This window comes from Chiroxiphia lanceolata, chromosome 12 (assembly GCF_009829145.1).
Source record: "Chiroxiphia lanceolata isolate bChiLan1 chromosome 12, bChiLan1.pri, whole genome shotgun sequence".
Classification (NCBI taxonomy): domain Eukaryota; kingdom Metazoa; phylum Chordata; class Aves; order Passeriformes; family Pipridae; genus Chiroxiphia; species Chiroxiphia lanceolata.
The window spans coordinates 4,146,259-4,157,745 of record NC_045648.1 but is presented as its reverse complement, the minus strand read 5'-3'; the positions used below and the strand labels follow the sequence as shown (position 1 = coordinate 4,157,745).

Genomic DNA, 11,487 nt, shown 5'->3' with positions numbered 1-11,487 from the left:
TATCCTGTTTAATGTGAAAGGATGAGGGAGCTGGACTGCACACACAGTAGTTTCTCCAACAGAGACACCACCTTTCCATGATCACCACCCAACCCTTGTTTACACGTCTTATCTTTACAGAACTGTAACTACCATGGCCAAGTTCACAACTGCTTGTTTTAACTCACTTCCTGAAGGGAATAACTCCATCTGAATTTTTAACCAGATATTCACTCGCTGGCTCCAATCTCCCGGTGCTTCCACCTCCCACAGTCGCTTCTGCTCCTCGGGATAAACCTGCAGGAATTTCTGGCAAACTGAATAGGAGAAACCAAGGGGTAAAAGTATGAATGAGTGCAAAGTACAGGGGAAGAGGAAGAGTATTCTACCCCAGAAACTCTATCAGACCGATTTTCATTAGTTCCTTTGGAAATCTTTTCTCATTTCCTCCTCTATGTTTTAGTTGGGGGCTTAGTAAAAGTCTGTGTGGAATGGCCTGAACAGGCAGGAGTGAATCCTGTCCCTCTGCTTCAGTCTAGATTATCTCCTTCTGAGTGCACAAAGACAGGACTTGAAATCATGTACTGAGCACTGGTCATCAATATAATTTGGGTAAGCAATCAAAGTTAGGTTTGCTTCAGTTATCAAACTGAAATATGTGGCTTCCTTTAGATGTCTGCAGCATCTGCACATGTCCTGTTGTAGGACAAACAGTTCAAAAAGTTCAAAGGGGATTTTTAAACTTTCCTCAACCACCATCTCCTCAGTTCCATCAACTGCACTAAGACAGCAATCTGTAAACAACAAAATCATTGTCACACTCTGTCCACTGTAGTTCACCACACTACAGACTGGGTAGTTTATCTTCAGTATTCAGTTGAGTTTAACAATGGGATGGTAAAACAAGACCCTAATGTATGTAAACATTTCCCTTACAGTAATGAGCAGCTTGGGGGTGTTAATTTTATCCAAGGATATCCCAACTAAATTAATCATTCCAATAAAAGTTACTGAAAGTAACATATATACCAAAATACAGGTATCTGCTAAATGGCTTTTTACTTCCTTTTAGGCTTCTACAGCACCTTAAATACCAAGCTGGTGAAAACTGTCCAATTTCAGAGATCTCAGTGCAGAGATTTGGAGTAAAAGGTTGCATTCACTTATCCAAGTATGAGAATGTGGTTCCAATGAAACTAAAAACAGACAGTGACTTTAATATGCTCAAAAATTAACTTACACTATTGGTATTTTTATAAAAGAAAACCTAATTAAAACATGATGCAAGTCAGATTTATTCACTATTAGTTCTAAACTTGAGACGAAAGCTCGTGTTAACAAATAAAAAATGCAGCTTTCTCATCCATAGTGCCTAAAGCTCTGACATCTGCCATAGGAAAAATGGATATTATCAGAAGAGAAGGAATGTTGTCAATACTATCCCTTCCTGAATGTAGAAGTAGAAGTACCTGCTGGGGTACATTTGTATACTTTCAATGGTACATAATAACCAAGAGGAAAAACACATAGAGCCAAAATGTTGTTGATACTTGTTAGGAAATGGCTGTAAAGTTGTAAGTCAAACAAAGCATCTCCCCAAAAATTTAGGTAAAGACCACAGAAAGCGACTTCAGTAAAGAAATATTTTTCTAAATAAAAGAGTTTTATAAATAATGTGAGCACAGATACTTTCCATGAATTTTGCTAGCAAAAGCAGAACTTTTACCTAAACACAGAGAAGAAATGTAACTACTTTGTGATCTTTTAAAGTGACAAATGTTCAATGACAGTCAATGCAACACAAGTACTGATGTGACTGGATGACTGAGCAGAGCCTGGGTATTTGGCTTATTAAATGTAAATTCTTACAAATGCAGGATCTACTAGAGCATTATGTGCACAGTGTGGGCTTGACATCTTATGATTCTTTTCCCTCTGGTGTCAAATAAAATGTGTAAGTCCCTGTCTAGGGCAATGACATAGTTCTAAGTGAGTGAGATAAGAACACACAATGTCAAACAGCCAGTATGAATTTTATGCTTCTCATTGTCTTACATAAATATTGGCCTACCTTTCTACAGGAAATTCCAGATGTCTCTGGAAAAGTAACCAGTTGCACACTAACAACAGCTCGGTTCAGACAAGGGCACTGCACTCTCACACAGTGAAGACAATCTTACCCAGACCATATTGAAAATTATACATTATACATGACCCTTACCTAACATGTCCACATCAAACCATTTACCTTGATACATGGCAGCAGAAATAGGGCAGCTGATCCCCAAGGCATCCTCAGCCAGGAAAGACTGACAGAAATCATGCAGCATTTTCATCCCTAGGCCACCTCTTCTGCACTTTCTCCGGACAAATATAGTATCCAAGACTGGCAGCAAGTAACACTGACTGGTTGTACCATCACACAGGCTCCCTGAAAGCAGAAAGATAAAAAACCATGAATTTGCTAACAAAACTGGTAACTGCTGTGTGATTCTAGCCACAGATACTGCCCTGGTACCTCTCCACAGGCTGGGAGGATGATCCCAACAGAACTGCATTTGCACAGACAGTAAAACACTTTCCAAGAGGAAGATTTGTGCCCTCAAACGGAGAGGACCTGTCTAACATTGGCTGACAGGTCTCACCAGAGTACTTTCCAGACTCTGGTTCTTCATAATCAGACCATCCAGGTACACAGGAAAGCTCACTGTAAAGATATAACTGAGCTACAGCCAAAGAGATATAAATATTCTGAATGTAGTGTCAGTATATTCCTTTAGCTTTTGGTTATTTTGGTAAATCATCCCACAAACTCTTTTTATGAAATACACTGAACACACAACACAGCATGAGCTAAATGCTCAGAAGGTCCATCCTGCCTAATGCAGCTGGACAAAGAAGAAGCCTTCCAGAGAAAATTCCCAATCCTGTTTAAGCTAATCATTCCTACAAGAAAGGCTCCCATGGTCTCTGTGTACTTTGCTATTGTGCCTTCCCAAATGCTCTGAAGTATGAAACTTAACTGGCCCCATCATTTACACCTTCTTTCTGACTCTCACTGCTCAGAAAATTATACAGTTATACAACCCCATTACTGCATATTCAGCCTCTGAACTCTGTTCAGTAAATTCTATAGACACGTGTAAAATAAAATATTTCCTCTCTTAGTTACCTGTCAACACAGACCAGGAGCCACCTTCAAACCTTTGCTGGTAAGAGAACCACACAAAAAGTGTTGGGGTTGCTCCACCTGAAACTGGGAAACATAACTGGGAAGCAAATGACTTCCCAAAGCAGAGGAACCATGTCTAGAAAGCACCAAGTAGAATCCAAGCAATAAAACTCACAGCAGCAGCTTAGGTTCAATCTTACACTGCAGCACACAAAAGTCCCATCTCTGTAGGAAAAAGAGTACATTAATTAAGGCATTTGGGTGTAAAGCCCTAAACAACTGAGGGGGGCATTTTAAGGAAGCACTGTAAGAGCTCCTCTGTAAGTCACTCCATTTCTACTGAGTGGCAGTTTATCACAAATGTACGTTGAACTACCACCACCAGTGTTAAATCAGGGGTTTCACTCAAGGACAGTCCTTGCTAATAAACACATTAAGTCAGTCAACTGAAATCACGGGGACATGACATAATGCTCTACATGTGGACAAAACACACACTCAAGTATAACCCTCCAAAGTACTAAAACTCAGTTTCCACTGAAAATTGTCAAAAAAAAAAAAATAATTAGAACCAAGGGATTTATTTTGCAATCATGAATGGTGAACTCAAACTGGAGTCAAGAGAAAGTTGATTAGGAAAAGACATTCAGTGTCCAAAATTTCAATGTTCACCCTAAACAACCTAGGGTCCTATTGCAGGAGATGCATTAGCAATTCACTGAACAACTTCCATTCAGTGCAGAATACCATAAAAACAGAACCTTCAACTACTTTGTAGCATAAACACTCAACCCTGAACTGAATGACCAACATCAGTTCACCAACTACCTACATATAGGATAAGGTCAGCATAGAAACATCTCACTCATTTATTTTCATTTTTAGAAAATATTTATGAAAATTTTATGATGCTTCTATCTGGGTACACGTCAGTTCAAATACAAATGGCTGGCCCAGCCTTTACAGCAGAAGAAGACTACATTTTCATACCTTGTTGCTTAAATCTCATCTAGACCTTCTTGGTTTTCTTTCCTACTGCTTACTAGTGGACCACTCAGTCTAGTTTTCAGTGTCTTGAGACATGAAACTTTCATCACTTCACTAAGGCCTATCTCACAGTTTCACCATCTTCTATTAAATGGCTGTTCCTAAATCCCACTATGAGACTTTTACTTAATAGATCCATTTTTTCTTTATCTCATTGCCTAACTACCTTAAACTGAGATCTACTTCTGCTCCTTGAGTTGGTGTCCAGTACCTTTTGCTGATACTCACCAGGCCTGAATTTGATTACTCTATTTTCTAGGATACATGATTATATTTAATTCTAGACACTGATTTGTCAAGGTTGTAGCTGTTCATTTAGCAACAATCCACATCACACATACTGAGCCATACAACAAGAGTATGTAGCTACATAACCACCCATTCACATCCAGGCTTTGTTCACTCCTGCTTAATCAAAGTGCATGCTTAACTTCAAACACACGTTCCAGCACATTGTTGGAAAAGGCTGGGTTGTGGTGGTGTTTATAACCTTCCAATATTTGTAACACATGATGGGTAGTTACTTTTTTATTTCATGAGCCAAAAAATTGAGTATATCCCCGGTCCCATTGTTAGCTGCCAACCCAACAGAGAAGCTGGATCCCAGCAGAGTTGCACCATACGTTCTAAGAAAGGCACAAACTTCTCCTCATGAAGTCTTTAAGGATTCCTACACGTTGCAAGTGTCCTTATAAGTTTATTATTATCTCATATAGTCTGTCTCCTATAAATCCTGCCGAGACTGCTGTGCAGCAATCCCAGGAGCCGCGTGATTTATGTCTGTGCTCCTAATTTTGTGTTGAGAAGATGACAAAAACTTGTCATGTCTAAAGGCACTGTAAATAAAAGAAACCATGAAGCCATTCCTCACCTTGTCCCTGGGAAACATATAAGGAGAGTCATAGCCCACAGGCATTTGAAATAAAATAAACAAACAAACCAACCTTTAGAACAAAGGCCACTTTGTCCCCAGTTCCCATCCAATGGACAGAGGTTACTGTAAGCCGATGGTGGCCCGGAGGTGACCACTGGGCTCTCACACATCTGGTTGAGAGGTTTGTTTCTTTGTTGGAACACACAAACAAACACAGTTTTGAGGTGAGGCAGGAGACAGGGGAAATAAGGGCACTGCTGATGGAGATGGAAGCGTTCGTGCAGTCTGCCCTCTGAAAGCCTTTGATCTCTTTGGTCAGGTCACGAGTGCCAAATGACCAACTCCGGAGCCAGCGAAATGGCAAACAGATATTACACAGCCAGGGAAGCAGACGGCCATTAGCATTCCCAAAGAGCCACAAACCAGAAAAAAACCAGCAATCTGGTCCCCACATCCAACAGACCCAAACAAAACAAGGTTGTGCACACTGACTGTTTCCCTGCTGAACAAGTTGGCTTGGCACACACATGTTTGGACAGGCCCTGAGCAGGCCGGGTGCTTGTGCAAAGGGTGGGGAATATTCCTGCAGAGTAGAACCCAAGGTCAGCCCATTGTGTGAGTTTGTATGTGAGAAGGGGAACAAAGGTTCTGGCTTCAATAAAATTAAATGAATTCATGTCTTGACTGGTATGTAGTCATTTCATTTTTATTACAGCCAGAACCTCCAATCTGCCTCAGAAATGCACATTAAAAATATTATTGCTAGCAAACAGAGGGAGACAAAAGCAATTATCCAACAAGATTCCAGCTAATTCTCTGTCAGTTTAACTTCAATTCTGATTTTTTTTTTTTTTCTAAAAGAAATGTATGTAATCAGTGAAAAATAAAATCCTGTTATCTTCTTAAGGATCTACTTCTAGAGAAAGCACCTGAGCCACCAAAGTATCAAAAGAAATCTGCAAAGGCTCGTATGAAGAAAGGCGTGAAATGGATTTTTGCCTGGGGAGCCACTTCCAAAGACCATCTCTAAGGCTCTGGGGCAGGAAAAAGCAGAGATTGAGGCAGGGTTGCTTTGCTGCCGACTCTATGTCAGCTTAAAAGTTTTTGCAGTCAGGTTTTCCCAAACTGTGCCTTGTGGAGCATCTCTAAAGAATGAATGAGAAGCCAAGAATGCATTTACTCCTGATTCAAGTGCATGTTTTACAGCCCTCTCAGAGGACTCAATTTGGTTAAGGCTGGTTTGATTCACATCACAGGGAACACCATCCTTCTCCACACCTTTCCTGCTAAGGTTTGTCAGGAGGGAAGGGACAAGCTTTGACAACCTGACTCCTTTGCTTGATCCACAGCTGGGCAGCTCCTGTGTGTTAAAGAAACTAATATATTTAACAGTAGGGGAAAAAGGATGTATATAAAAAAGGAATTTTGTTCTGTTTTGCTCTTAAAGGACTAAGACATTCCTGGCTCATTGCACCCTCCAACTTCCTCAGTGATTTATTTGTATCATGAATATTCTACATTCTCCTGGCATTTATGTGAAGGTGGTATAAAAGTCCACTTTCAGTAATTACTAGTCCTCAGTAAATAAAAAAAGAAAAAATTCCAGGGAATTACATGGTCTCACTGCACAAAAAGCAGTGTCAGTAACCGTGGCAATTAATCCTACATCACTACACAAAACACATTCTTTTTGAGGTTTTCACACAGATTTAGAGCATGAAGTAAATACTGTAAACAATATAAAACAGATCTGAAAACACGAGTATCTATAGGAAGGCTTTCTGCAAAATATTTCAATTTTCATGTTGCTGCCTGCAGAGAAAGGTACAGGAGCAGGGAACTGTCAGTTCCTGTTGTACCTTTAAGTAGCTACATTTAGTGAGGTCTAACTCCTCAGCTGTCTGATATGGAGGCTGCTGACATAGATAAAACTGGAGACATTTATCTTGGCACGTGACAAAGTGTCTTATCAGCCTCATTAGTGGCTTAGTACATCTCATCAATCTTTAGTATACCCAGTGGTAAATGCTGCATGCCTGTCATTGGACAGGAATAGGCACATACCAGAGAGGGTAAGTTGATGATCTGTGTAGTCACGAATAAATTTTGCTTTAATAAAGGTGTCTAATGCTCAGGAAAAGTGATAGCCTTGAAGAATGAGTCTTCTGTTATTCTACACAACAGGTGCAGGATGGCCAGTGCCAGTAGGTGCCAAACTGTCTCAAAACCTTGACTTGCACTTACTGCATCTCTGAGCAAGACGGGTGCTCAAGACCATCTGTCCCTCCTTAGCTGGACTATTAAAAAAGAGATCCAGTTAAGGATGTTCATAAGATGGATGAGAGCGGGGCACTGGAGCAAAATTACCAAGTTCACTTTGTACAGGCCACCTAGGAACTGGCAAATGGAAATGACTTCACAATAGTGCCAAGACAGTTAATTGGAATCACTGAAGTCCATTGAAAATTTACTTTGCATAACAGCACATTAAATCTGTCGTAAAGATAGAACAGACTCTCCTCCTTGGTCACCATTTCTATGATTCACCCAGAAGACTTGTGTTTGAAACAGCCAGGCTCCACAGACCTGTTCTGCCTTATTTGGCTCCACTGAAGCATGTTTTTGTCATGCTGTAGATAATGGAAAATTCACAGATGAGAAATACAGTTGAAAATGACATCAATACGAGAGTCTCAATTACTAAGAACGTAAAACCACAAAGAATGGCCAGGTAATTGCAAAGCATAAAAATAAAGGGAATCAGAACCACATGGTGGGCACAGAGGTAAATAACTTCTTCCTAGGATCAGAAGCTGTAAGAGAGGTCGAGCCCAATACAGAGTCCTGTAGTTAAACCCACCCCTACTAAATGTTCTGACCAGGACAGTAAAAACAAAAAGAAATTACACTGTGATTTTAAAAAAAAAAATTAAGAAAAAACCAAAGCATCTAAACCAATCATGTGAAATACAACTTCTAAGTGAAGATATTTATCTTAGTCTCTTTTGGGCCTAATAAATCCAGGGCTCTTCTAAAAAGTAGAGAGAATGGGATCAGCCAGAGCATGGCTGGTATGAAATTGAAATCACAGAACTTCAGAAAGAGGAATTATTTTCTAAATGCGTACATCAAATTGCAAAAAGCAGCAAAAACAATCAGTTTCAAGCTTCCCGAAAAGGCTCTGGCAAAAGACTGCAGTAATTTGTGACACAAGCCAAAAACTAACAAATATAGCTGCCCAGAGAAAAAAAAACACTGGTAAGAAAAGGCAGATGCTGACAAAGCTGGACTTGAAGGATTTGTATTTTATGTGGACCTGATTTAAAACCAAACTGTGACTCTCAACTTACTCAGAAACAGTTTCAACTTGGCTAATACTCCACCCATAACAGACTACTGTGCACATTTCTTTTACTGAAGTATGAATCATTACAGCCCATACAAGTGTTTCTTTCCAAAAGCTTTGCTCAGGAATATTTATTGACTTAAAGGAAAATGTACTATGGCAATGAAGTGTTTGCCATTACAAACCAGTTCATCAGCATGACCACAGATACAGCCAAGGCTCCTTTATCATGGGCTGAGTCCTGATTCATCACTGAGGGTACAGCAGCACTGTACAGCCATGGTGCTGTACAAGCCACACCTCTCTGTGAATAGGGATTTCTCCATCCCAAGGCAGCTGAAGAGCAGAACATCTTATTGCTGCTGGTCTTTGGGATCTAGAAGAGAAGGTACCTTCACACTGGTAACCATTCCTCTGGATTCCTCTGGAATCCAAAGTAAACCCTCTCTGTGCAGCTCTGAAGCTGTTTCTTATTCTCCCATTTTGGACAGATGGCTACTGAGCACTGACTTGGACAACACATTTTACTTCCAAAGATTCCACCTTCTCTGGATTTAAGCTGCTGGTATCAAGATGAATCAAACACACACTGGTAACCACCTCCTACATGGGGGCACACACTCAACTGCACATCTGGAGTTATTCTAATGAAGCCTCTTCCACTCCAGCCTCGTTAACAGCAATGTACCTGCACCGATACAAACCCTCTGTTTAATAAAAGACCTTCACTCAAGTTTATCAAGTATCATTAAAGAACTAAAATTTTGTTTCTTTTCTATGCTAGTTCATCAACAAATCACAAAATTAATTAATCACCATCCTTTAAACTGGGAGTACAACTGGACAAAGCATTTCAGGACTGATTTAGTGCACACACTTTCCTCTACACAATCCAGCTACTTCTCCTTACACATCCAAGGAGCCTTCCACTTCTTTCCACCACCCACTCTCAATACACTGTTTTTCCATAGATATCATTCTTTCCAGGATGCAGTCCTCCATTCTGTGGATAGGCCCTACATTCTTTGTTCCTAGGTGTATGACCTTCTACTTGGTTGCATTAAAGCCCATTTTATTGGGATAAGCCACTGCCTCAGATTGCTCAGCATAACTGAGGAGAAGCTTTGGAACCATCGTGTTTAAATGAAAGTCACATGGATGGCTTCCAAATTCTGGGAGGGTTTGTTCCCCAGACTAATTCTGAGAGAGATTTCATATAAAAATGTAAATGAGAGCCAGGATTATTTATACTGAAAGATAAACAAAAGGATTACATTTGGAGCTATTAGGAACCAATGGAAATGTGTCTCTGAAATGACCTTACCTTTCATCTTGACTGAGTAAAAGGCAACAGCCTCACCGTTCCTCCAGAGTATCTTGGCACACTCAGTGGCAGAGTGAGGTAGAAAGAATGCATCATTAGCTGAACTCCCTTCCAGCATTCCAAAAATAATGTAGTTCAGAACAAAGAGGACAATCCTTTCTGCAAATGTCTGGACCTTAGAGAACAAACAAAAACAGACCAAAGAAAAATGAGGCAGAGAAGAGTATTTTGCATCTCATAAAAAAGGTTTCAAAATCAAAAGAGGCTGGGAAGGAGGAGGTCAGGAAACATGTACACTTAATTTGGGGAAAATACCTCATGAATTGGTTCAGCTGGAATAACAAAAACAGTTTTTCCCAGTGTTTCACCCTCTATCCAGAGGGCATAGAATAATTTAGTAACTATTTATTTATAAGGCTTGACATATCTCCTGTTTTCACAGAGAGGAATTCTAAAGCAGCAGGAGTAACCTGCCTGTAGTCACAGCAAACCAGTCACAGATTTGGAACTGGGATCAAGACAATCTAATCCTACCCAAAAGTGGAATAAAGATAGGATTCACTGTGTTGGCCTGGTCACCTCTTCCCATTACCTGTCTTGCCACAAGAGTGGGCCAGGACCTTATTGAGGTAGACACTAAACAAAACAGAAGATGAACAGTCTGTCCCAAATATCGTATAATCCAGCTGTAACATGAACAATTAGTCTGTGCTGTGTTTCTTCCAAGACAACCAACAGGACAGGGAGATGAAGAATATAAAGGAACAATATCACATTGGCCATCAAGGTAAAAACTGGTGCCAACAAGCTTCACATGAATGCTGAAAGAGAAAATGAGAGTTCTCCCAAATAATGATAATTTACCTCTTAGCAATGAGCTAGAAGGGGCAAGGTTTCTATTTTCAGATACTATTTTCATTCTCTGTTGATACAGCAGATGCTTAAAGCTTCAAGGCCTGTGTTTGTGCTCCAAGTTCTATCTTGCAAGGATTTGGATCTCAAAATCCCTCCAGTTCAGTTACCCATAAAAAGCCAACTGAATTCTGTGAGTAATTAAACTCTATGTGTGACAGATATTAGGGAAAGATGATCAAGAAATGGAATCATTCAGGATCAAAGATACAGAGGGTTGGGTATGAAACAAAACTGACTTAATAACCTCATGGCAACACAAAGCTCACATGCAGTAGGCATCTGACTTTTCAGCTGAAAACAGGCTACCCAAATCCTTCAAATTATGAAAAAGTAGCTCTATCCTCTTATAATAATTTATTTGGAAAAAGAATTATTGATACAGAAACTATTAAATAACAACCATTTCATAAAATGTATCAACATTATTGACATTATCCAAGGGGAAAAAAAATCCTAACTAGCTAGATAAGACATTGCTCCAAAGGGTTGTAACACCTCCCACCAGACAGTCAGTCAAGCAACAATAACATGTGAAATTATTGCTAATGCAGTAATTCAGTTTATCTGATTATTCCTTTAGTAGGCAGTGAGAGTAAACTAAAAAAACAGAGGAAAATAAATCCCACAGGTGACTCATAAACTGCATGCAGAAAATTGTTTGGAGAGGGTTAAAGGTGCATGTCACTGTAATGGAGACATGAAGTACCTGGTGAGCCACAGAGCCCAGACTCCACAGGTCCTACAACAGGAGCTGTAGGAGGCCAGAGACAATTACATAAGATTGTTCTGGCTGGGAAGTTCCAGGGCAAAGGCAACTGTTTAAAACAGCA

At 40.0% G+C, this 11,487-nt stretch overlaps 1 protein-coding gene across 6 annotated transcripts in view; it reads right to left on the bottom strand.

The window, feature by feature from the left end:
* The window catches only part of FAM169B (family with sequence similarity 169 member B), a 47,392-nt gene that overhangs the window by 4,705 nt on the left and 31,200 nt on the right, over positions 1-11,487 (bottom strand). For 5 of the 6 annotated variants that reach the window (XM_032700643.1, XM_032700647.1, XM_032700648.1 and 2 more), the window contains 3 exons: positions 9,743-9,917; positions 2,228-2,410; positions 168-296 (listed from right to left, as the gene is read on the bottom strand). In XM_032700643.1, coding sequence (XP_032556534.1) covers positions 168-296; positions 2,228-2,410; positions 9,743-9,917 — 487 coding nt within the window. The remainder of the gene's footprint in view (positions 1-167; positions 297-2,227; positions 2,411-9,742; positions 9,918-11,487) is intronic. The other variant, XM_032700644.1, reaches the window with a different exon arrangement.